The sequence below is a fragment of the Aotus nancymaae genome, unplaced genomic scaffold (assembly GCF_030222135.1).
Source record: "Aotus nancymaae isolate 86718 unplaced genomic scaffold, 86718_ANA_hifiasm-v0.15.2.pri h1tg000020l, whole genome shotgun sequence".
Taxonomy (NCBI): Eukaryota; Metazoa; Chordata; class Mammalia; order Primates; family Aotidae; genus Aotus; species Aotus nancymaae.
In genome coordinates this window covers 67,727,617-67,754,203 of record NW_026988432.1, presented here as the reverse complement: position 1 = coordinate 67,754,203, position 26,587 = coordinate 67,727,617, and the positions used below count along the sequence as shown (strand labels likewise).

The 26,587-nt window shown below is 48.0% G+C and overlaps 1 protein-coding gene across 2 annotated transcripts; it reads left to right on the top strand.

The window, feature by feature from the left end:
* Positions 1-23,344, top strand: CIDEA (cell death inducing DFFA like effector a). 2 transcript variants are annotated; one of them, XM_064378999.1, is made up of 5 exons: positions 1-74; positions 8,436-8,580; positions 9,905-10,051; positions 19,100-19,281; positions 22,878-23,344. In XM_064378999.1, the coding sequence occupies exons 1-5, from the start codon at positions 37-39 to the stop codon at positions 23,023-23,025; spliced, it is 660 nt and encodes a 219-aa protein (XP_064235069.1). In that variant the 5' UTR covers positions 1-36; the 3' UTR covers positions 23,026-23,344. The 2 variants fall into 2 exon arrangements, with proteins under 2 accessions (XP_064235069.1, XP_064235070.1); XM_064379000.1 differs by lacking the exon at positions 1-74 and adding an exon at positions 947-1,014.
* Positions 23,345-26,587: the final 3,243 nt, after the last annotated feature.

The following is a 26,587-nucleotide window of genomic DNA, read 5'->3' as shown; positions in this document are numbered from 1 at the left end:
CAGAGAGGCCTCCAGATCTGCGAGGGGACCCGCGTCATGGAGGCCGCCCTGGACTACGCAGGAGCCCTCATCAGGCGAGTGCCCCTGCGTCCGCCTGAGCCCCGCGTCCCCCTGAGCACCGCATCCCCTGAGCACCGCATTCCCGTGCGCTTCCAGTTGCCTTGCGCTCCGCGCCCTCAGGTCCCCTGTGCGCCTCTCCTACTGTACTCCGCTCCCCTCGTCCCCCTGCTGCCCGCGTTCGCTTGCGCTCCACCACCCCGCGAACACACTCATCCGCCCCACTGGTGCCGCAGCCGTCCAGCCGCGCCCGCAGGTAGAGACCAAGCCCGTCCCGCGCCTCCTCCCCCTCTTGCAGCTAGGCGCAAGTGCCAGGCGTGGCTCTCCGAGGTGCGGGGGCGTCCGCAGAGCAGGTGACAGCGGCGAGTGGCTGCATTTTTGGCCGCTGCTGCAGTCGCGGGCGCAGAAGAGGGTGCAGTCCCAGGAACCCGGAGCAACGCCTCCACGGTGGTCGGGGATCTGGCTTCTGGGGGTCCTGGAAATCGCAGCGGGAGCCGGGCGCGGAGGGGCCCAGGCTTGGCCCTTCCTGGGAGCATGGGTTCTGGTCTCCGAGGGAAGGCTCGGACCCGGCTGGCGGAGCCCGCCAGGTTGGTGGTGCTGGGAGAAGCGTTCCTCCCGCCGCCGGCTTCCGAGGGCGGAGGCGCTGCCCAAGGGGCTGGGGGGAAGGTAGAGGGACAAGGGGCGAGTGGACCCTGCAGAGGCTTCCCTGCGCTCTGGTGGCCTTGCCACCCGTTGGTGGTTGAACGGGCGACCACGACTGTTTTCCTGCTTGGGTTAATCTTCATATCTCAACAGATCCAAGCTAATTTGTTGGTAAACTCCTAAGACGTTGCGTGGCAGCTACTTTAAGGTATAGGTCTAAGATGTGTTTCTCTGAACATCAAGTACCTCGAAAAGGATAGAGAAGCCCTTGCGGGCTTGAAGGTGCGGGCGTTCAGCGGCGCCGGGTCCCATTGTGTAAGTTATGTGCGGCAGGCAGAGGGACTGCGTGGGTAGAAGGAAGGGGATTCTGGCTACAAAAGGCGATCTATGAGCTTCCGATCCCTGGTTCTTAAAGGGGAGCTGTTGTATATACTGCAGGTTAGAAGCATCTTTCTCTTTAAAAACAAGCCTACAGTACAAGTCAGGCAGTGGCACGGAGATGCTAAGAAACACCCGCATCGTATATGGTCATTAACACACTTAGGCCTAAAGGTCAGGGCCCTGTTTCTTTCGTGTTCTTCTAACAACATCCATCCACAGTCCCACTCCCAGGAGGTGAGGACTGTTAGCAGTTTGGAATGCGTCCTTCCAACCACTTTTCCAGTGAATCCACAACACACCCACTGTTCCCTCGGAGCATGGGGGAAGGAGGTATGGGCTGACTCGCACTAACCAATCCTGGTTGGCCTCTGAGCAGGATTCAGGCTGAGCCTGTCCCTGCCTCTGACTATTACAACAGCTCACCAAAATGCAAAATGCATCAGTGTGAGGTCTCCATGAGGTCAAGTGTGGAGTGAAAGTGACTTGCTTATGAGCTGTTGACAAATGAAACACTGGGAAACCTTGAGTCTCCTAGGACACATTCCTTCTAGCTCAGCTGGTCCCAGGAGTGAATGACTAACCTGTTAGGGACAAACTGTTGCTGCAGTTCTTTAAAATCTACCCGCTTCCAGGCTGAGCTACTGCCATTGAAATAATCTGTAATTCTCATCGAAGGGAAAACACTTGTTCTTCCCTGACTTTCTCTAAAACCCTGTCCAGGCAAAAGAGTCAGAGACCGGGTCCTAACACGTTTGCTAACTGTGCTCTTGCTGGACTTCTGCCTCCACTCAGGGTTCCTTAATTTAAACCAGGTCCAGGATGTCATAACTCTGTTTTTATTAGTAAGTAACTGCATTGTGCCAAGGAAGGAACTTAATCAACGTGCACAATTTTTAAAAATCAGGTACTTGTAGGCAACGGTATAACCTTAACCCAGCTATTTGTTAGTCAGCTGGAATCATAAGGGGCCTTGATCTTGAGGAAAGCAGCCTGAGGTCTCAGAGCAAAGCTCCAGACATCAAGAAGTCAACAATGCATGTTGACTGTCATAGCCAAATCTGCTCTGCTCATGTGTCCTGCCAGTGATAACATTCCTGCCAAAGGCTGACGTTATGAAGCTGATAAATGTTATAAACATCATGTGAAATGGCTGCTTTCACAGCTATCTAGCACATCTTTCCTTTCCTTGAACAAGGAACTCTAGGTTTTGTGCTGCTATTTCAGTACAAATGTTACCACAGTCTTCTTAGTGACATTAGTAAGGAATTAAGTATTCTATGAGTGACTCTCTCAGCTTTCTGCTTCTTGAATCTAAATTCTTATTTTAATGGAGTTGGAAAGTGGTCAAAGACTTCATGGTCATGTATTGAATACTTGATAATGTCAAGCCTTTAGATAGCTTGGGAAGAACTGAGCCACGAGCCAGGCAGTCCTTGTCGGGGCGAGTTCATCTGGGGGACAGGTGTGCTCCCACCTGTGTATGTCACATCCAAGGGAGCCCTAGAGGAGCCAGGCAGCAAGAAGCCTCGTTGAGGCAGCACTCACTTCTCTGCCTCCTGCCATGGACCCCACAACCCTCTGACGCTGTCCCTACAGCTCAGGGACTCTTCTCCAGGCCTGCGGAGCACTTTCAGAGCCCTCCCTTCCTTCTCTGCATGGCCGTGCTTGACCTCACCACTTCCCTCCTTGGCGTTCCCTGCTGATCTTGGCTTAGTGACAGTGCTCAGTTGACTTCTGTCCTACTCCTATAGACTGCTTCTTCCTCCCATGTGGGTGCCTTCTTTCCTTCCTAATGATGAGATGTGGGGTTCCCTCACTCATCACTGCCCCGTGAATATTCCCAGGCACTATCTTACAGAGCGTGCACTGCTGCCCCCTCACCCACAACACCAAAATATTTCGCTTTGAGGAAGAACTTAATCCTGGGCCCTTTTCCTCTATAAGTGGCACACAAAGAAAGCTTTTTAATTATCTGTAGGGCTCAGGTTTGTTTTACTGGAGAAGAGTTCAGGTCTACCGGCAGTCTGTGGCTTCTTGGTGTATTTCACACACTTTTGGAAGTTGGTGGCACCCTACCTCCCTCGAGGAGGAATACAAAGCCTTCTCTTCCCACTTGTTCCTGGGAGGCATGCCCTTTCACAGCATTCTATGAAGCCTGACTTTCCCTCTCTGGATTTCTCTGAAACTGCCTATTTCCTTAAACAACCTGTTTCCTCACATTTTCCCCATGAATGGGTTATTTCCCTTTCTGTTTCATACAGTTGTCTGTCCCCACTTTCACAGGAATTAGGGGCGGCTGTTCTCATGTGGGACGTGTTTAAATGCAGGATCCTAAGTGACCCTGCTTTTAGGCACAGTGCTGATGGCCAGTGACAGAGATGACTGTACTCAGTGGGCTGGAGGTGAGCTGGGCGGAGACAGTGTCTTGTTTATGTAGCTGAAGCAGAGGGAGTGCCCATTTGGCACCTGTAGAGTACTGGTCTACATAGGCCTGGCGTGCAGAACATCTCATTTAACCCCTTTCTGTGTTACATATGAAACGGTCTTCATTTTACATAATTTGACCCAGAAATCACTCACTCTCCTCCTTGACAAGAAGGTGGGGGATACATTTCCTGTTCTCAGTACCCCCAACAGCCTTTCCTCCGTTCGTGACCCAGCTCTTGGTTGGGAAATGCTACAGGTGAGAACAATAGGTTTTTTTCACTGACGATGGCTATCTTGAGGGCAGGTGAAGACAGGGAGAACCAGAAATGGTTGCCAGCCCTTATCTTGTCGAACAGGAAAAGACGGTAGGAACTTGGAATTAATCGTCTGAGCCAGGTCACTGGAGCACAGGTGCTTAGGAAGGCGTGAGCATGTTTGTCCAATGAGGAGATGCCAGACCAGGGCAAACTAGGTCAAAGCTGAGCCTTTGACTACTGGGGCTGGACCTCACATTAGAAGACATTGACCGTGTTCTCCCATTTCTCTGATTTTGGCCTAGCATCTTTAACTCAGTAAATAGATGGCATACTGACAGGCGCTGTATGAAAGTAGGAAATAGACCACCAGACCCCATGAGACAGTTCTAGAAGCCTGGTGCACAACTGTCATGACTTCCTGCTTTTGGATCGAAGAGAGGCTCTTTCTTGTTGCTAAGGCTGGGCCCTTACCTCCTGTAGGAGCCGCGTCTTCTGGCCAGTTGCCGCACTGCTGGGTGGAAGCTGGAGCTGGGCTCAGACCCTGGTCTAGCACTTGCTGCCCTGACGATTTGCCTCCTGCTTTCTCCAGGCCTAGGTTTCACCATCTGTAAGGCGGATCCCAAGGAGCGGTTAGGCAAGGTGCTAGCTCACACATACAAGGGTTTGGCATCCAGGGGCAGGCAGACCTTTTTCTCTCCCTCTTTGTGAGGCCTTCAGCTAGTTTAAGTTTCAGGTGCTGTGATGAGGTGGAGGTGACGCCATAGTTCTGAATATGAAATGTAACACAGTCCGTTCTTGCCACCTTCTCCCCCAGCTCACCAGGGCTGAGAGTGTGTGCGAATTCCCTGTGGGGTCAGTGCAGGAGTGTTGTTCATGGCATTGTGTAACTGAGAACCCTGCTGTCACTCTTTTAATCGGGGTGACAGTTCAGAAGCTATGTGCCAGTCCTCGGGCTGTGTTGGTACACAGCCTGGCCAGGCGAGGCTCTGAATTACTTGGTGGGTCCCTGGCAAAGGAGGGCAGGTCACTCTGACAGGCCCAGAATCCCCATCCAGCACATTTCCCTTGGTCTTGCCACATTAAAACAAATTGTGTAGCAACTTTGTCTACCCAAAAGGGAAAGGCGTTGAGGGCATGAACTCAAAGCACTGCTGTGCTTTCAGCCATAGAGCAGCTCTTCCGCACAGCGTTCTGGATAGATGTATATTTGAAGTTCAGAGAACGGATAACAAAACAACATACTCCCCCAGCCAAAAAAAAAAAAAAAAAAAAAAAGTCTTAGCTTTGAACAGACCTGGGATCAGGTTCCATCTTTTTCTCTTATTAGCTGGGCAACTTTGAGGAGCCACTCTGAGCCTCAGTTTTCTCATCTGTGAAGTGGAGCAATGCTTTCCTTGCAAGGTTGTGAGGATAATTTGTTAATATTACTTAATATTGAACTGATGGGCATCATGGCTCACACCTATAGTCCCAGAACTTTGGGAGGCTGAGGAAGGCAAATCACTTGAAGTCAGGAGTTCAAGACAAGCATGGCCAACATGGTGAAAATCTTTTCTCTACTAAAAATACAAAAATTAGCCAGGCATGGAGGTGGGTACCTGTAATCCCAGCTACTCGGGAGGCTGAGGCAGGAGAATTGCTTGAACCTGGGAAGCAGAGGCTGTAGTGAGCCAAGATCATGTCTCTGCACTCCAGCCTGGGCAACAGAGTGAAATTCTGTCTCCAAAAACAAAGCAAAAAAAATTGAGCTAATATTAACAGGAGCTGAAATTGCTGACACACTGCTGGCCATGGCAAGTGCTCAGATGCGAGCAGTTATGAGACCCTGATGTCAATCTGGCCGAGGATACTCCAGACCACATTCTCACCAATGACCTCGGTCTGGTTCTAGAACGCCACTTTGTTGGACACCTGGAGAAAGCACAAACACTCTCTTTTATGGAGAGCCTGAAACTGGGATCAAGCTGGCAGCATGAACTCAACCCGGCGATTTTTGAGAGCCAGCTTGTTACTCTACTCTCAGGTTATTTGTTTTTGCATTTGTTTGTTTTAGAGACAGAGTGTCACTCTTTTGCCCAGGCTGGAGTGCAGTGATGTAATCACAGCTCACTGTGGCCTCAATCTAGGGCTCAAGCAATCCCCTTGCCTCAGCCTCCCAAGTAGCTAGGACTACAGGCATGCACCACCATGCCTGGCTAATTTTTATTTATTTATTTTTTGTAGCGATGAGGGTCTCACTATGTTGCCCAGATTGGTATCTAATTCTTGGACTCAAGTAGTCTTTCCACCTCAGCCTTCCAAAGTGCTGGGATTATAGGCGTGAGCCACTGCACTCGGCCAACTATCAGTTTTTTATATAACAATTTGGCAAGTCATTGAATTTTCACTTGGATCCATTTGTAGAGCTTCAAGTTAGACAATATACTATTTAAAATATATGTGGCTAGAACTAAGATAGGTATTACAGGAAATATAACAAAGAAGCCTTTATTCATAAGGAAAATAAAGCAGGGAGAGATGGCTGTGTGTCAAAAGTGCTAAATCACAGGTGACGGGCATTGGCAATCCATGCACGTGTTCCCTAGGATTTTGGTGTTCAGTGAGTTAATCTAGAAAAACTGCTCTAAGAGTCTAAAAGCAGTGATGTGCTTACTTTGTGTATTCTTCAAGGTTGTCCTAAAAATAAACCCTTGGTTTCATTCTCCTGAATGTCCTTGTACAAGCATTTGTCCAAATAGCCACTATCCGAGCATCTGCGGTTGGTGGGTGCTCTGCCGGTGAGGGGACACTGCAGTGTCCAGTGCTGCTCTGTGGGGAATTGGGATTGAATGAGGTCACATGGACGGCACTATCATGGTGCCTGGCTCTAGGTGAGACCTCACCCTTGCTGATTTCTGATTACGTTATTTGCAATCATTTCATTATGAATCTCTTTCTAAATGTAAAAAGTTGACCAGGTGCAGTGGCTCATGCCTGTAATCCTAGCACTTTGGGAGGCTGAGGCTAGTGGACCACTTGAGGTCAGGAGTGTGAAACCAGCTTGGCCATCATGGTGAAACCCCATCTCTACTAAAAATACAAAAAATTAATTGGGCATGGTGATACATGCCTGTAATCCCAGCTACTCAGGAGGCTGAGGCAGGAGAATCGCTTGAACTTGGGAGGCGGAGGTTGCAGTGGACTAAGATCATGCCACTGCACTCCAGCCTGGGCGACAGAGCAAGACTCCATCTCAAAAAAAACAAACAAAAAAAGTCTGCAGTCCTGGCTGAAAGCTCTACATGTTGCTCTACTGGCCCACCTTCTAGTGGCAGCAGCAGGGCACCTGTGTCTCCCCTCCAGGAATTATTTTTAAATAGCTTCATGCCTTCATGCTTTTTGGTTTAAAAGCACGCAATCATGTGCTGAAGGCAGTTTTGCTTTTATTTTTTCTGTTGGAGTCTCACTCTGTCACCCAGGCTGGAGTACAGTGATGTGACCTTGGCTCACTGCAGCCTTGACCTTCTGAGTTCATCCAGACTCAAGCAATTATCTCACCTCAGCCTCCTGAGTAGATGAGAGTATAGGCACACCACCACACCCAGCTAATTTTTTATTTTTATTTTCTTTTTAAAGACAGGGTCTCACTATGTTGCCCAGGCTGGTCTCAAACTCCTGGGTTCAAGCTATCTTCCTGCCTCGGCCTCCCAAAGTACTGGAATTACAGGCATGAGCCACCATGTCCAGCACGTTTTGCATTTCTTAAATTGCTATCAAAAGCTTCATCTGGGAGGCTGAGGCAAAAGAGAGGACTGCTTGAGCCCAGAAGTTCAAGACCAGCCTGGGCAACAAAGTGAGACCTTGTCTCTACAAAAATACAAACAGCCAATCGTGGTGGCTTGCACCTGTAGTCCCAGCTACTCAGGAGGCTGAGGCAGCAGGATCACTTGAGCCCAGGAGGTCAAGGCTGCAGTGAGTTGAGATCACACCACTGCACTGGCCTGGGCAACAGAGCAAGACCCAATACCTAAAAGGAAAAAAAAAAAGTAAATATTTGAATTAATTATTTGATAAATGTGGACTTACTCCAAAGTGTCCTGTGATGTAAGCCCTGAGAGTCTTCTCCTTTTGTGATTGTAGCCACAGTTCTAAGAGTGGTTCTGCTATTCTTGGTTCATTCTAAGTTGATTTCAGAAACTTCATTGATTGCTGTAGTGACCAATATCACACTTTTGAATTGATTTCTGGCTTACCCTTATTGTGTAAATATATAGCTATGTGCATGTGTCTGGGTGCACTGAATTTCTGACTCTGCATAACTACTTCATGGCCACTAGAAATCATTCTTTTGGATTTTTTTAATCTTCAAAACCCATCCGTATTTGCAGAATATAACTCTTATTTCTTGTTTGACTTGAATTCCCTAACCATTCCTTCTCAGAGTTTTGGCAAGGACTTTGGATGTCTTAGTAAAATAGGAATAAAGACGGCTGTGTTTTTTGGCTTGATGTGTTACTTGTTTCTTCTTTGATCATATGTGTACACATGTGTATATATAATTTTTAATAATCCCAACCATTGATTTTGTTTGTTTTAGATGCAAATATTAAAAATGCATCATTTCTGTGTACTTTCAAACTTCTTCTGAGAGACTCTTTTTAAAAAGTTTTAACTTTTCATCTCCATTTTCAGGCCCCTGACATTTATGAGTTCGCAGACTAAGCGAGTCCTGCTCACCCCGCTCATGCATCCAGCTCGCCCTTTCCGGGTCTCCAATCATGACAGGAGCAGCCGGCGTGGGGTGATGGCGAGCAGCCTGCAGGAGCTCATCAGCAAGGTGCCCACCAGCCCACACGTCTCCCCCAGTCCACAGGGGCGCCCTGCACTCACACAGGGCCGTGGTCTTGGGCTCTAAGCCAGGGTCAGGACACAAAGGTCAAGAAAAGCAGCACCTCACCGGGACGGAGCGGGGAGAGACATTGGGAGTGACTGCTGGTGGTTATGGAGTTCCTTTTTTTTTTTTTTCTGTTTTTGAGACAGGATCTTGCCATGTTGCCCAGGCTGGCCTCAAACTCCTGGCTTAAGTGATCCTCCCACTTCAGCTTCCCAACTGCCTGCCAATTTCTTTCTTGGGTGATGAAAGTGCTGTAAAATTAAGTGTGGTGACAGTGGTCCAACTCTGTGAGCATACCAAAAACCACCGCACTGGACACTTTAAATGAGTGGATCATATGATACGTGAATTATATATCAATAAAACTGGTATGAAAGAGGAGGAAAAGAAAGAAGGAGAAACAACAAGTTAAACTCATCAGACCCTCTCTTGGCCTCAGAGATTCTGAGGGCAAAGGATAGGTAAAAATCATCAAGGGGAACATTACATCTCTGTACCATAAAGAATTTAGGTACAGAGACAAAAACCAATAAAGAGTCACCAATGGAGAATGTCGCTTTGTTTCTTTGACAAGGGAGGATGCAGGGAAGCAGCTGACTTTGGAAGTCTGGTTTTGGTTATAAAGGCCGAGATCTAGAACAGCGTCCTAGACCACCAAATAAGGAAGAATCCCAGCCTCTCAGAGGGGCATAACTCAGACTCAGGCACCCATGGAAACAAGAAACAAGCAACCAACACGCGGTGTCTGAAGCAAGAGAGACGCTCAGCTATGCACACGAGGCTGCAGCTCTTACAGTAGCATACATGCAGGAGTTTCTTTTTATTCATCTAAATAAGTAGGTAATCTTAGAAATTATAATTATTTAATGTAACCATTATCTCATGTATCTTAAGAAGACAGATCCATTAAAAATCTTAACTTCCTGACCACATACAGTAGCATGTACCTGTAGTCCCAGCTACTCAGGAGGCTGTGGCAGGAAGATTGCTTGAGCCCAGGAGTTTGAGGCTGTGATGGACTGTGATTGTGTCTGTGAATAGCCACTGCACTCCAGCCTGGAAGACAGAGTGGGTCCCCATCTTAAAAAGAACATTCTTAACTTCCCTGTTTCTGAGCAAAGACTGAGTCATAGACACCAATCAAGGTTACCTTTACCATTAATATTTTATCAAAATCAACCAACATTTTTGAAAATTATAACTTAATAAATGTCATTGGATGGTCTATCTGGCTTCACTCCATTTCTCTGATGCGTTGCACACCTAGACTCTGGATGCCCTACTCATCACCACTGGACTGGTCACTCTGGTGCTGGAGGAAGATGGCACCGTGGTGGACACAGAAGAGTTCTTTCAGACCTTGAGAGACAACACACATTTCATGATCTTGGAAAAAGGACAGAAGTGGATGTCAGTAAGTGAAAACATTGTCACCCAAACAGCTGTTGGGTAGATTTTTTACTTACAAAAGTACACGCCCTACTTGGGTGTGACTTGCCCACTTTCTAAATATGCACTTTGTATTCACCTAACAACAGGATCCACTGCCCTCAAAGGTATTCTTATAAGTGTTTCTAGGAAACTTAGTCTCTCTGTGAACTTAGGCTATTTGATATAAAGGAAAAATTCCAAGGAACAAGCTTTGGCCAGTGAGTAGCTACAGATCCCATAAAATGCATGGAATCAACCTAGCAACTCTTCACCAGTTTGGAAGGCTGGAGAAGTAAACACCATCAAGGAAGGTAGGGAGAGTGTGTGCATGCCTGCGCATGTGTGAATACAGAGATTTAGAAAAGTAAAGAGACAGAATGAAGTCTTCTGTCTCTGGGAAAACTATAGATGATATAGTTTAAAAAACTTTCCCAGAGACAGATCCAAGATGGCCGATTACTAGCAGCTCAGGATTGTAGCTTTTAGATTGCATTCCAGCCTGGGCAATAGAGCATGACTCCTGTTCTCTCTCCCCCTTTCTCTTTCTTTCTTTCTTTCTTTCAAAAATAAATAAATAAATGAACTTTCCCATTATAAAACACCTAAAAATGTAAAGCACAATATTAAAACATCTTTTCACATAATAAACTGATATCCAAAAAAGATAAATCCTCAGTGGTTAAAATTTTGTGAGGCCAGCATCCAGAGAGCAATGCAAACACTGAAGCTGGCAGATCCACAGGCATCTCCTCTGGGGACCCTCAACCTGTGAGTACCCACTCGCCTCAGGGACAGATGCTAGGAGGACAGGAGACAGCCTCCAGCTGACAGAAAGTCGGGGGTGAGATTTGAAGATCTGCCCAAAGCAGGGAATCTTAGAGCTCTCTCCTGGGAATTTGGCCTACAAGCTGCCCTTATGAAGATTTAGGCACTGCTGAGTTCCAAACCCTAAGCTGAGAGTTCAGTTTTCAGAGATCTGGGGGAGTAGCATCAATGGAGGGGTTTGCTTATTGGATTATCTTTGCTCCAGCCCTGTTTCCAGGGTTGATAATGCCCCAGGTAACTAACAGGAGCATAGGCAGATCCCCTTGGAATGAACATCCATCCTGGCCTCAAAGAGTTTTCATTCCTAATGTTTTCACAATGCAAGTTCACAGTCAAAACACAGAATGTAAGGACTCAGGCACCACATTCGTGAGAGTAAGCAGAAGCAGTAAAGTCAGGCCTGCCAGGACTGCAGATGTTGGAATCATCAGATACAGAGTATATAATTAGTGTACTTAAAATGTACATAACTAATGTATGATAACAAATGCAAAATTACTATAATGTGGTGTATCTTGTGCATACAAAGGTTAGAACAAGCAGGCTCTGGCAGCAGATCTCCAGAGACCCAAGTTTAGATTCTCATAGTGCATGTGAAGTAGTTATATTCTTGGCTTAAATAGTTCAGTGTCTGTTAAAAAAAAAAAAAAATTTTTTTAAAGAAAAATAAATAAAAGAAAAAGAAAGGCTCACACATGGCTAAATTTGACTGGCTAAATAAATAAATAAAATGCTCAAAGAAACATTAAAAATAACCAAAAGTAAGAATAGTCAGAAATTCAAGACCAGTCTAGGCAACATAGCAAAACCCCAATCTCTACCAAAAAAATTTTTTTTAAAGGATTAGCTGGGCATGGTGGTACATCCTTGAAGTCCTAGCTACTCAGGAGGCTGAGGCAGGAGGATCACTTGAGCCCAGGAGTTGGAGGCTGCAATGAACTATGATCGCACCACTGCACTCCAGCCTGAATGACAGAGCAATATCCTGTCTCCAAAACAATAAAAAATAAGAAAACACCAGCCTGGGCAAAATGGCAAATCCCATCTCTACCAAAAAGTACAAAAATTAGCCTGGCATAGTGGTACATGCTTGTAGTCCCAGCAACTTGGGAGGCTGAGATGGGAGAATCACTTGAGCCTCCTGGGGGGTCAAGGCAGAGAGTCACGATTGCGCCATTGCACTCCAGCCTCGGTGACAGAGGGAGACCCTGTATCAAAAAATAAAAATAAATTTAGAAAGAACAAGAGACAATAAGAACTGACTAAGCAGATTTGAAATAAATGGAATTTTTGGAAATGAAAATTGTAACAACTAAAATTAAGTAAATGGAGACTCAGGTTAGACAGAACTGGAGGTAATGATAAAAGATCTGAAAGATATTTCCTCTGATGTAACACATAGCAACAGGGGTGAGGAACACAAAGGATGTGAGAGACCAGACTGAAATCTAATATCTCTCTTTTTGGCATCCTTAGGTAGGGAAGGATTTTTTTAAAACAAGACACAATGCACGAGTCATTAAAAAAAAAAAAGATAGAAATCAATTCATTTAAGAATGTTGTTCATCAAAAGACACTATAAAGGAAGTAAAACAATAAGCCACGAAATGGGGAGAAAGTATTTTCAACATCACCTGATAAAAGATTAGTATTCAGTAAATGTATATAACTCATATAAATCAATTATGAAAACAGCAAATAATCCAATTTAAAAATGAGCTAAAAGAGGTCACACACGGTGGCTCACACCTGCAATCCCAGCACTTTGTGAGGCCAAGGTGGAAGGATTGCTTGAGCCCAGGAGTTCAAGACCAGCCTAGGCAACAAAGCAAGACTTTGTCTCTACTAAAAATAGAAAAATTAGCCAGGCATGGTGGTGCACACCTGTAGTCCCAGATACTTGGGAGCTGAAGCAAGAGGACTGCTTGAGCCCAGGAGTTTGAGGTTGCAGTGAGCTATGATCACACCACTGCATTCCAGCCTGGGTGACAGAGCAAACTTCAAGGAAAAAAAAGGAGGATACAAGAGACAGAGACAGGCATCTCCAGAATAAACAATGATACCATTTTTACACCATTAGATTTAGTATTGCTAAACTTCTTGATTTTTTTTATTTTTAAGATATGGGGAGCCAGGTATGGTGGTTCACGCCTATAATCCTAGCATTTTGGAAGGCCGAGGCAGCCTGATCACCTGATGTCAGGAGTTCAAAACCATCCTGGCCAACATGGTGAAACCCCATCTCTACTAAAAATTAAAAAATTAGCTGGGCGTGGTGGCATGCGCCTGTAATCCCAGCTACTCAGGAGGCTGAGGCAGGAGAATCACTTGAATCTGGGAGGCGGAGGTTACAGTGAGCTGAGATCATGCCACTGCACTCCAGCCTGGAGACAGAATGAAACTTCATCTCCAAAAAAAAATTAATTAATGAGGACCCCAACAGCTTTTGATTGTGTGGGTTATATCAATAGATACGTTTTGGGTTGTGGTTTTTTTTTTTGTTTTTTTTTTTTGAGATAGCCTCTCTGTCACCTAGTCTGGAGTGCAGTGGTGCAATCTTGGCTCAAGCGATTCTTGTGCTTTAGCCTCCCAAGTAGCTGGGATCACAGGCGCACACCACCGTACCTGGCTAATTTTTGTATTTTTGGTAGAGACAGGGTTTCACCATGTTGGCCAGGTTCGAACACCTGACCTCAAGTGATCACACCTGCCCTAGCCTCCCAAAGTCCTGGGATTACAGGCGGAAGCCACCACACCCAGTTTATATCAATAAATTCTGTAGACATCTGACAATCAGCAGTTCTCAACTGCAGAGACTTTGTCCCTTGGGGGACACTTATTAACATCTGAAGACATGTTAGGCTGTTACATCTGGTGGGTATAGACCAGAGATGCTACCAAACACCCTACAATCCACAGGACAACCCGACACCAAAGACTTATCCAGCCTCAAATGTAAGTAGTGTCAAGGTTGGGAAACTATAAGCTATAGATAGATATAGATATTCCCAATAGTCAAAATTGGTGGTTTTAGGTTTTTGGTTTTTGGTTTTTTGAGACTGAGTCTCACTCTGTTGCCCAGGCTGGAGTGCAATGGCACGATCTTGGCTCACTGAATCCTCTGCCTCCTGGGTTCAAGTTATTCTCCTGACTCAGCCTCCCAAGTAGCTAGAATTACAAGTGCCTGCCACCATGCCTGGCTTTTTTTTTTTTTTTTTTTTTTTTTGCGTTTTTAGTAGAGACGAGTTTTCACCATGTTGCCCAGGCTGGTCTCGAACTCCTGACCTCAGGTCATCTACATGCCTCGGCCTCCCAAAGTGCTGGGATTACAGGCATGAGCCACCGTGCCCTGTGATTTTTGTTTTTTGTTGTTGTTTGTTTGCTTTTTGTTTTGAGACAGTCTTGCACTGTCGCTTAGGCCGGAGTGCAGTGGCATAATCTCAGCTACCTCTACCTCCTGCACTCAAGCAATCCTCCCACCTCAGCCTCCCAAGTAGCTGGGACTATAGGCACATGCCACCACACCTGGCTGATTTTTCTATCTTTTTGTAGAGACAAGGTTTTGCCATGTTGCCCAGGCTGGTTTCAAACTCCTGGTTTCAAGATCCTGAGCTCTAGCAGTCCACCACCTCTGCCTCCCAAAGTGCTGGGATTACAGGTGTGAGCCACCATGCCCAGCCAATATTCAAAATTTAAACTGTTTGGAAGTTACTAATGAGTTTTTTTTTTAAAGAAACTAAAATTCAGAAATTTTAAGATACGTATTAATTCATTAAAAGTAATTACCCAATACAGGTTAACTTGACTCACATATTTTTATGAAAAGTGACTATTTTCCAAAACAAAAAGATTGAGGAATGACATTTTTTACATTTTTGTAAATTTCTTTAATGTCTAGCTTAATAGAAGATTCTTATATCTGCTTTTTTGTATTCAGTCTATTGTAACATATTATTTTGATGGAAGTATGAAGAAAATTCATTCTGACACAAATATGCAGCTGGGAAAGGAGGAGGATTTTAATAGTCTATTCAGAGAGTTAAAGATATTCCTTTTTACATTATGCCAGAGCTCACCAAGTCATGGTTTCAAGGTAGTTAGTTGAGGTGTTTTCAGAAAGCTCAGCTATAGCGTGTAATCTGAAGGTATACCAGTGAAGTTGGCCTCCTCTGTTACAGTGAATCCATTGGTCTGTCTTGCATTTTGAATGGACCCTTTTCCTGCAGAAGATTTTGTAATAGCAGGCATTGGTCATTGAGAAAAACTGATTCACTGAGTTATGCAGGATTTCCAAATGTACAGTGGAAACAGCACTTCTTGTGATGATTATTACCTCTCTCTCTCTCTCTCTGCTTTTTTTTTAAGACAGGGTCTTGCTCTGTCACTCAGGCTGGAGAGCAGTGGCATTATCTTGGTTCACTGCTGCCTTGACCTCCTGGGCTCAAGGGATCCTGCCACCTCATCCTCCTGAGTAATTAGGACTACTGGTGCATGCCACCACACCCAGCTAAATTTTTGTATTTTTTGTAGAGATGGAGTATCTCCATGTTGCCCAGGCTAATCTTGAACTCCTGGGCTCATGTGATCCACCTGCCTCAGCCTCCCAAAGTGTAGGGATTACAGGAATGAGCCACCGTGCCTGGCCTCATTTTGACCTCTCAAGCCTCTTGATAGGGCCTCAGGATTCCTGGGTGTCTCCAGATTACACTTTGATAACCTCTCCATTAAATCATTTATAGATCATTCAAAAATATGCAAAGTTAACGATATAATGTTTGAGATACACATGTTCTGAAAATAGGGAAAAGGAAGGTGAAAATGCATGACATAAAAACCTCTTGAGAGGAGGGGAGGGAGAGGTGACTTGGAGGTGCATGGGATCTCTAAGGGATGGCAGTGTGTATGTTTTCTTTTATGTCCTGTTCGTTACTTTTATGTATATTATACATATACTCATATATATATATATATATATATATAAAACCTCACAATTTTCCTGACTGGAAAAGAAACCACAGACCAATTAAAAAAGCATAATATTTAGAATAAAATGTAATCTTTAAAGCAAGTGGGGACCAGGTGTGTGTGGTGACTCACACCTGTAATCCCAGCACTTTGGGAGGCCGAGGCTGGTAAATCATGAGGTCAGGAGTTCAAGACCAGCCTGGCCAAGATGGTGAAACCCTGTCTCTAATAAAAATACAAAATTTAGCTGGGTGTGGTGGTGCATGCCTGTAATCCCAGCTACTCCAGAGGCTGAGGCAGAGAATTGCTTGAATCCGGGAGGCAGAGGGTGCAGTGAGCTGAGATCATGCCACTGCAGTTCAGCCTGGGACACGAGACTCTGTTTCAAAAAAAAAAAAACAAAAAAACGCAGGTGGGGAGATTATGTCTGTAGATGAGACAATTAATTGGAGGTGAATTAGATAAATCTTTTAAAGCAAATATTGGGCTGCATGGCTTTTTGCTCAAGGAAAGTGTAGCAGCAAGAATAATGCCCCCACAGACACCCCTGTCTTAAATCTCAGCCGTGGCATATAGGATTAAGTGAAGACTGTTGGGGTGGGTTGGGGGCTTGTCCTGGATTATCTGGGGGAGGAAGAAGTCCTCACAAGGATCCTTATGAGAGGGAGGCAGGAGGTGAGAGTGAGGGCCAGAGGCAGAGGAGGAGGAGGGATGTGGGGTACCTACCAAGGCAGGCGCCGGAGAAGCTGGGAAAAGCGAGGGCCCGGCCCGGTCCTGCAGCCCCCACGGCAGCCCTGCGCCCTGCGCCCTGGCTTGGTCTCAGACCTGGCGTGTGAGAGCATTAGTGTGTGGGTTTGAAACCAGTGAATTTCTGGTCATTTGTTACAGCCGCAGTAGGCGATGGGAAAGGCAGATTTTGTTTTTCTAAAGGAGACACTCGGCTAACAAGGAGGAGTTGGTGATGGGCGCTGGGAACCCGGCTGCAGAGCAGGGTGGTGGGGGCGGTGCGATGTCACAGGTGTAGATGCCACCGCTGGCCACGCGCTCCAGGGGGCTCGTGGCCTGTTCGGCTGCCCAGCCATTCCCTGGATCCCAGCCACCTGTCGGGCTTTCTGGGCAAAGCCAGTGTAGACTGAGACCAGACAGCCCGAGCAGGAAGCTGCCAGCAGCTGTCTCGCTCCTCGGTGGCAGCGCCCTCAGGAAGAGCGCAGCCCCGCAGCCCCCTCCTGGCGAGGCCACCAGAGGGCATCATAATTTTAAGACCAAGACTGAAGACATTAAGGGAGAGTAAAATTAAAACTTTCAAAAGTCTGAAAGGGATATGAGGCCAGGAAAAAGAGGCGCGGGATAGAAGGAGAAGCCCTCTCTGATGCCAGGATCGGAGCTTTCCAAACACGTTTCCCGGCCGAGGGCTCGCTAGCGTTCCCAAGAGGCCGCTGAGAGGAAACAGCCTCAGCTTTGAATTTTTTTTTTTTTAAACTGGTTTTTTGGTGGTGGTGGTGGTGGGTTTTTTTGTTTTTGCTTGTTTGTCTTTTTGAGATGGAGCCTCACTCTGTCGCCCAGGCTGGAGTGTAATGGCGCGATCTCGGCTCACTGCAGCCTCCGCCTCCCGGGTTCAAGTGATTCTCCTGCCTCAGCCTTCCGAGTAGGTGGGATTACAGGCGTGTACCACTATGCCCGGCTAATTTTTGCATTTTGAGTAGAGACGGGTGTTGGCCAGGCTGGTCTCAAACTCCTGACCTCAGGTCATCCTCCAGCCTTGGCCTCCCAAAGTGCTGGCATTACAGGAGTGAGCCACCATGCCCAGCCTCTGCTTTGATTTTCAAAGTCAGAAGAGACAGCTACAACTGCTTAGAAAAGGATAATGAAGTCAACCTCACCCGAGATTCCACCTCACAAAATCTTTTCTTTTTTCCTTTTTTTTTTGAAGTGGGTGGAGAGGGTCTCACTCTGTCTCCCAGTCTGGAGGGCAGTGACGCAATCACAGCTCACTGCAGCCTCAACCTCCTGGGGTTCAGGAGGTCCTCCTGCCCCAGCCCCCACCCCCCATCGTGCTGAGACTATGGGCATGAGCCACTGCACCTGGCCACAAAAATCATTCTTGAAAGACAAATTCACGTCAAAGATAAATGTCTTTCATTTGTACCTTGAGGCAGCTTTGCTGTCATATTTTTAAAGTGTCACAGGAGAGAGAGCTTTTAGAAGACAGATTCCCAATCCATACATATCCCACATCTATTCAAACAAATTCTGTATGATCAGAATTAGAGGCTACAGCTGGAACCTCAAGTGGGTTTGTCTGTATGGTGGGAACAGGGGAATAAAGAAGGCTGGCCATGACAAGGAGGGTTTGGATAATTTCAGACGTATTTACGTTTTAGGTCCCCATTCATGAGGTCACTGTCATTAGTGGATTTACCATTCACAGCCTCAGCTACTCCCAACCCTGAAGGCTCACAAGACCTAGGAACCCTGTCAATTGTCTAGACCCAAATCCTGAGTGCTGCAAGATTTGTATGTGGCACAAGCCACTCAGGAAGAACAGCTCCTGGCCTGGCATTTGTACTGTGTGGCAGCTTTGCTCTCATATTTTTAAAGCATCTTGTAGGGAAAATTCTGTTCCGTTGCTATTTATAAAACTGGGGGTGTGTAGAGGTCTCTGACTTCCTCCTCCAACCCAGGGGGTCTGCTGCATGGCTTTGGGCTTTCCCATGGAGTCAGCTCTTATCCTGGGAGATTCTTACAACAAGAGTGCTCCAGGAAGGTGCCCGCTCTACCCCTCACTTCAGCCATATGATTCTGGTACTTTCTGCCCAGTAGCCGCCCATAAAATTGAACAAATGCTGCCTGCTTCTCCATAACCCTAACTGTGTTATAGTCATGAGAGGAGAGTCTCATGTCACCAAGTAACCATAGTAGCCTCCAGGGCAAGTGGGTTCCCACCACTTGTCAGGGATAACTATCCACTGAGCAAAGGGGTCCTGAAATCTAGGCCCTGACGCCACACCAGACTCATCCTGAGTCCGGAACTGAAAGCAAATTAGGGAGAGACGCCCCGTGGCTATTTGTACACAGTTGTAGTATGCACAGATGGGTCCTGCTAAAAGCATCTCTTGATGGATTAGCCACAGAGCAGCTCACAGATCTTAAACGGACATATAGGAGAATCTGAAGCTGGCATAAGAGCAGAGTGATGATGTTACGAAGGTTCCTGAAGTGTGTTCTCCTCTGATTGTCGCAGGGCAGCCAGCACGTTCCCACTTGCTCACCAACAAAGAGGTCGGGAATAGCGAGAGTCACCTTTGACTTATACAAGCTGAAACCCAAGGACTTCATCGGCTGCCTCAATGTGAAGGCCACCATATACGAGATGTACTCCGTGTCCTATGACATCCGGTGCACAGGACTCAAGGCCCTGCTGAGGTAACACACTCTGGGGGTCACCTTCAGGGGTCTGGAGACTACAGGCAGTGTGGCACAGGTCGAGGGTTCCCACCCTGTTCCTCTGGGCTCCCAGGCCGGCTGCTACTGTTAGGCCACTTGGAGCTATGTTGTCTGAAGCAGGTCAACTCTTAAGCCACAGGCTCATTTCACAAAACAGAAAGTCTCCAGCCAAAACAGAATTGTTTCTTCCAAAGACCATTAACTATTCATTAGAACAAAAGGTAAATTTAAACATAAAGAGGAACCACACTTATTTTAAGAAATTGAGCACTTAATTCTAGGTGATGATAACTACAACCAGAGCCGTGGAGGTTGTGGCTGGGTTTGTATAGAGCGGCCACCTAGACCCAGGCGAATCACATGCTTTTGTGTGTGTCTGCTATACTCCTGATAACTTCAGCCTCACCGGTAAGGTGGCACGGGCGTGTGTCTTCTCCACATAACGCCAGGGCACTGTCACCCCAAAGATGAGGGCCAGGCTGGTTGCACAGCATCCCAGGGGATTCCCAATCCAACCATACCCCAGACCTATTCAAACAAATTCCGTGTGACCAAAAGGAGCCTTCCTGGGTGTTCCTGCTCCATAACCAGGTGGCACCCCTGCCACTGAACCTGGAACTGAGAGACACAGTAGTCCCTGCTCTAAGGAATCAGCTGTGTGACCTTTCACAGATTCCTTAACTTCTCTGAGGCTTGCTTTTACCATCTGTAAATGAGAAGGTTGGGCCGGGTGTGATGGCTCAGGCCTATGATCCCAGCACTTTGGGAGGCCGAGGCAAGCAGATCACTTGAGCCCAGAAGTCCAAGATCACCCTGGCCAACATGGCGAAACCCTGTCTCTACTAAGTATACAAAAATTAGCCAGGCATGGTGGTGGGCTCCTGTAGTCCCAACTACTGGGGAGGCTGAGGCAGGAGAATTGCTTAACCCTGAGAGGCGGAGGTTGCAGTGAGCCAAGATCCACCACTGTGAGCTGAGACCATGCCACTGCACTCCAGCCTGGGCGACAGAGCAAGAGTCGGTCTCAAAAATAAATAAATAAATAAATATACAAAAAAAAAATAAATAAAATAAAATAAGAAAGTTGCTTCCAAGCACTTTACAGTTGCCAAGGCTCTAAATACACCTACTTCTACTCCGGTAAATCTGCTGTTGATCCTTAAAGAATTAATCTCTGTGGAGAGAGTGGATGGGAGAGCAGCTGACTGCAGTAGAAAGGTCTTGAAGTCTACAGGTTTTGCAACTGCTGCCATTCCAGTGGTCCCACGTGTCCCCTTGGCAGGACTGCCCGTTTCTCTTTGAGGGTGTTGGTTCCATCCCCCGTGGCCTTGACAACTGCTCTGATCAGTGCTGAGCACAGCAAAGGGGGAATGCCCTCCTCTCAGGGGTCTCCTGGCTTCACCTGAGGTGGGCCAGGGTGTGTGACTTTGGTTTTTTGGTTTTTGGGTTTTGTTTGTTTGTTTTGAGATGGAATTTTGCTTTTATTGCCCAGGCTAGAGTACAATGGCAGGATCTTGGCTTACCACAACCTCTGCCTCCCAGGTTCAAGCGATTCTCTTGCCTTAGCCTCCTGAGTAGCTGGGATTACAGGCATGCACCACCATGCCTGACTAATTTTGTCTTTTTAGTAGAGACGGGGTTTCTCCATGTTGGTCAGGCTGGTCTCGAACTCCCCACCTCAGGTGATCTGCCAGCCTCAGCCTCCCAATCTGCTGGGATTACAGGAGTGAGCCACTGCGCCTGGCCTACACTTGGATTTTTAAAGTGAGACAGGAGCGTTACAACAACTGAAAAAGGTATAATGAAGAAAGCTAACCTCACCCAAAATTCTACTCAGCAAAATCTTTTTTCTTCTTCTTTTCATCTTTCTTTTTTTCTTTTTTTTTTTTTTTTTTTTGAGAGAGTCTCACTCTCTTGCCCAGGCTGGAGTGCAGTGAAGTGATCTTGGCTCACTGCAACCTCTGCCTCCCAAGTTCAAGCAATTCTTGTGCCTCAGCCTCCCGAGTAGCTGGGACTAAAGGCACACACCACCACACCTGCCTAACTTCTATATTTTTAGTAGACATGGGGTTTCACCATGTTGGCCAAGCTGGTCTCAAACTCCTGGCCTCAGGTGATCCACCCACCTTGGCCTTCCAAAGTGCTTGGGATTACAGGCATGAGCTACCATGCCTGGCCATTTTTTTTTTTTTTTTTTTTTATAGACAAGATCTCATTCTGCTGCCCAGGCTGAAGTGCAGTGGTGCAATCATAGCTCACTGCAGCTTCCAACTCCGGGGCTCAAGAGATCCTCCCACCCCAGCCTCCAAAAGTGCTGGGATTATAGGCATGAGCCACCACACCTGACCACAAAATCTTTCTTGAAAGACAGGTTCAGCCCTCTTGTTACTAATGTGTATCCTCTGATGGATCCGATGACATCACAAACAGCCACCGAACTCACGACAGCCCCCACACTGGAGGCACCGCCTGCTGGGGACTGTGTTGTTGGTGCTGGGAGCAGTGGGCTTCCTGACAAGACAGCTTCCCAAGCTTGGCTAAAGGATTTCATTTCATTCAGCCACCGCTGAATGTCCTGCTCCTCCCTTAGGAAGGGAAGGGATTTTTTTTTTTTTTTTCTGAGACAGAGTCTCGCTCTGTCACCAGGCTAGAGTGCAATGGCTAGACCTCAGCTCACTGCAACCTTGCCTCCCGGGTTGAAGGGATTCTCCTGCATCAGCCTCCCAAGTAGCTGGAATGCCAGGCGCACACCACCACCCCGGCTAATTTTTGTATTTTTTTCTAGAGAAGGGGTTTCACTATGTTGGCCAGGATGGTCTTGATCCCTTAACCTCATAATCTGGCTGCCTTGGCCTCCCAAAGTGCTGGGATTACAGTCGTGAGCCACCGCGCCCGGCCAGGAAGCGATTTTAAAACTGGAATGAAATCCTTTAGCTTTGGACTAGGTAGAGAATGAGAATGAGAACTTGAGGCAGAGTGTTGTAAGTCCAATGTAACACTAATGCAGACTCAGCCTGAGGACTGGGAGGCCAGGACAGGGCAAGCTTTTCCCTGCCAAAATGTCGGGAACAAGTTGGAATATCTGGCCACCCTCAGCCACCTGGGTCACAGGATCATGATGCCAGTTTTTGCTAGAACTTTCCTTCAGCCCAACCTGTCCTTTCACCGGACCTGACTGATTTCAGTAGCAGGGCCCCTAGAACAGCCTAGCAGCCCGAAGCCTAGGACACAGCACAGCTGTGCTCCACACAGAGCTTGCCAGCCACTCAACAAGCAGGCCACGCTTCAGGTGGCTCGTGGGAACTGTGCTTCTTGGGATGGTCTTGGGCCAGCAGCCGGGGGTCCCCAGGGAGCTCACAGAAACCTGCTCCCGGCCAGACCCACTGCTGCAGCAGCCACATCTGTGCCAACCCCGGGACACAGGTACCCTGAGAGTGCTCAGACAGCCATGCTCTAAATGTGAGCCTGGCCTTCTTGGAATGCCTTTTGGTGGGGCAAGTGAAGTATCCACATCTTGTCTGTTTCTCGCTGGCCCAAAATCCCAAGCTAACGTGTCCCATCTCCCTCTGTTGCAGGAGCCTGCTGCGGTTCCTGTCCTACTCCGCCCAGGTAACGGGACAGTTTCTCATCTACGTGGGCACATCCCTGCTTCGGGTGCTGGATGACACAGAAGAGCGGCCATCCCTCCGGTCACACGCCAGGGTCCAGCTCACATGTGGATAGGGATGCAGGCTGCCGCGGGCTCTTGAGCCAAACACTGCACTTCGTTTGGCTCAGTGACGAATGTTGAAGATGCTTTTATGTTCTGAGCCACGTGCACTTGTAGGTCACTGGTCACCCTGCTGAGGAGTGGTGCCCGGGAAAGGAAAGGGCTTGGTGGTACATGAAGTGTGGACAGTAAGCCAGGGTGCCCTGGGAGGGAGGCGTGGAGGGCCCCAGGGGCCATGGGAAGCGACCAACCAGGAGGTGTGCCCAGGAGAAGTGTGCGTGTGCCAGAGCCATTTGGTCTGTCATCTCCTGCAATAAATCCATTGCAAAATGACCTTCAAGGTGTGATACTTCCTGTGCCTCCTTTGTCTCTCAGAACAGAAAAAAAAGAAAGAACTTTATATAAAAGCAAAACTTAGCCAGGAATATTCTGCTAACAGATATAACCACTCACAAGTCTTTATTAGTGCCACAAAAATAACAAGCTGCAAAATGTTATTGTGTTTTTTTCAAAACCCCCAAAGGGGGCCCTCACACTGAAGTACTCAATTTTGGAGGCCTTCAAGGACTTTTTCATTTGTGAAAGTGAAAGGACTTCACTTTTTCAGCTTTTTTTTTTTGAGACAGGGTCTAGCTGTGTCACCCAGGCTGGAGTGCAGTGGCGTTATCTTGGCTCACTGCCGCCTCGACCCCCTGGACTCAAGCCATTCTCCCACCTAAGCCTCCCGAGTAACTGGGATTACAGGTGCACACCACCATGCCTAGATTTTTATTTTTGCAGAGACGGGATCTTGCCATGTTGCTCAGGCTGGTCTCAAACTCCTGGACTCAAGCAACCCTCCTGCCTGGGCCTCTCAAAGTTCTGAGATTATAGACTGGAGCCACCACACCAGGCCCAGTCTTTTTCTTTAAAAAACAAAAACAAAAAACTGCACCCTCAGCTGCAGATGCTGCCTGCAGCCAGGCAGAGCACCGGGTTGCCAAAGTGGAGCTGTGCCTCATGCTGGCTCAGCTGCAAGGACGGTCCTTCTGTCCCTCCTGTCTGTGGCTGGGGTCTCTAGCTATAGGCACAGCTGGCTGAAGGCAATCAGATGACATTATAAGAATCTGAGATGGGCACAGGGGCTCACACCTGTAATCCTAGCACTTTGCGAGGCCAAGGCAGGTGGATCACCAGAGGTCAGGAGTTCGAGACCATCCTGGCCAACATGATGAAACCCCATCTATACTAAAAATACAAAAATTAGCTGGGCATGGTGGTGCGCACCTGCAATCCCAGCTACTCAGGAGGCTGAGGCAGGAGAATCACAGCTGAAGCAAGAGAATCACTTGAGCGAGACTCTGTCTCAAAAAAAAAAGAATCTGTCTCCCACTCCCTTGGATGTGCTTTCCTCCAGTGAGGTCCTCAGGCTCCGAAGCAGGATGCTCTGGGCTGCACCTTGTCCCCTCATCGGACGCCCTGGGTTACACCTCATGCTGCAGACACAGCAGCCAGGTGCCTCTGCCAGTCTGGGCCACACACCCAGTCCTGGAGCCACCCAAAAGGCAAATGGGTACTGTTCCTAGAATCAGGGGGAACAGATGCTAGAAGAAAAATCTTTCTTAATTAAGAAATGATGCCTTGGAGGCCTTTTCCTTCCCTAACCACACTCTGGACACAGAAAGACACCACAGGGTGCCCTGGAACCCTAGAGGAAGAAAACCTCTCCCAGCTGCTGCTCAGCCATTCTGGACCTGGTGGGTCTTCCCTTCACAGACAGTTTGCAGTCCCCTTTGGGATCCCCTGTGACGAGCATCTGCCTGAGTCCGGGGCTCTTGCTGTGTCTGAGCCACTTTTAGAGAAGCTGGGCCAGGCCCCACAGCAGGACAGAAAACCGGAAAGGAGTGGAGGTGGCTCTCCTAAAGCACGGGCTATTCATTCACACCGCAAAAAAACAGGCACTTCGGTATTACCTCTTCTTGTCTTCCAGAATGAGCTGCTGCTGCTGGTACAGCAAGGGTTACAAAGATTGTTCCCATAGGCTGTCTGCTGCTCGATTTCAAAACATTTCCTATATAAGGAGCTCCTGAGGGCCCTGCCCACCTCCGGCCAGCACAAGAGGAGGTAAGGAGGAGGGCTGCAGCCAGGCGTGTGGCCGGCCGGGCTGAGGGGCTCACTGCTGCCTCTAGCTGACTCTGGGCTTGCGTCACTTCCCAAGGATTCCACCAGCCTGGGCAGCGACTGTCTGGCTTCCAAAAAAGGAATTTTCACTCCGTTGCCTGATCCCGTTGACTCAGCCACTGCCCTCGCTCGCTGGGAGGCCCGAGGCCTGCATCCAGATGGTGGGGAACTGAGGGGCCCAACCTGTGTGAAGGAGGAACTGAGGAAGGGGCAGGCCTGGCCTTCTCCCCATTAGAAGGGGGAGGACATTCAGAAGGACCTCTTGGCATTTGGGAACTTCTGAATGAGCTGCGGCCCGCCTCCTCCCTGTCTCCTGTGCCACGATTCACGGGGTGGCCTGGGACAGAGCAGCCTCTTCGCAGAACCCCCAGGGAGGCTCTGGGCCACGGGGAGGAAGCAGCAAAGGCTGGTTTTATTGAGGCTTCAGGGGACCATCGGCCAGGAAACTGGCAGAATTGAACCCCACTGCCTTATGGAAAGAGTCCCAGCAGGCGTGGTTCTCTCTTGTCTCTGGTTCGGATTAGGCAGCAGGCACTCCAAACGTGACTCTCACTAAGATGAGAACAAGAAAGTGTTCTAAATCTGGATTTAGCCCGCTAGCTCAGACCAGGATGTGCCCCACGTGGGCAGGGGTGAGTGGGGGGAGCCACAGCGCTCCAGCGGGTTCTGGGGTCTGGAATCTGTGGGTCCGGACTCTGTGGGTCCTGGACACCACCACTACCTCACCCTTCAGCTGAATCCCCCGGGGTGTCATGTGTGTCCTGTTCAGGGGCTGAATGTTCATCTGTGTTCATCGCTGAAGAGCTTGAATTTGAAATTATTCACTTCGAGAATCACAATTCAGAAAAAAGGAAATGGTTCCCATGAGCCTAGGTTCCACACTCCTGCAGTCACTGCATGGACCTGGACGTCACTCTCCTATGTCCCCTTTTCCAGGCACACAAACACAGGTAGCTCTGCACCTGCCCTGAGCATCCCACACACACGTGTCCTGGCGCATCTCTGCCACATGATCCCTAGGCTAGATTCAAGGAGCACTGTCTGCCAGGAGCAGGGAACAGGGTGCAGGCCTGGGATGAACTGAGGACCTCAGACTGAAGTGCTCTAAGAGCCAGGACCTCATGACCAGAGACAGACTCTGGCTAAAATCACCCACAGTGACCAGACTTCTCAGTCCAAGCCGCTGTCCTCCCCCATAAAAATCACGGTCCAATCGACTTGGTCCAGGAACTCCATTCCCAGACAGATTTTCTTGGCCCGGATTTAAAAAATGTAAACACAGCCCCTCTTCTCCAGCCAGCACTTTCAGCACGTGCTCTTCTCCTGCACCCTGAGGGAGGTGTCACTGCCCTCCAGGCCATGGGCCCAGCTCAGTGCCATGGCGAAGGCCTCTTCAGGACCAGGATTCAAAAACTG

Excerpts from the sequence above, each read along its gene's own strand:
- CIDEA (XM_064378999.1), top strand. The coding sequence starts at position 37 with ATGGAGGCCGCCCTGGACTACGCAGGAGCCCTCATCAG. Across the intron at positions 8,581-9,904 it reads TGCAGGAGCTCATCAGCAAG|ACTCTGGATGCCCTACTCAT; the intron begins GTGCCCACCAGC and ends TTGCACACCTAG. Across the intron at positions 19,282-22,877 it reads GGACTCAAGGCCCTGCTGAG|GAGCCTGCTGCGGTTCCTGT; the intron begins GTAACACACTCT and ends CCTCTGTTGCAG.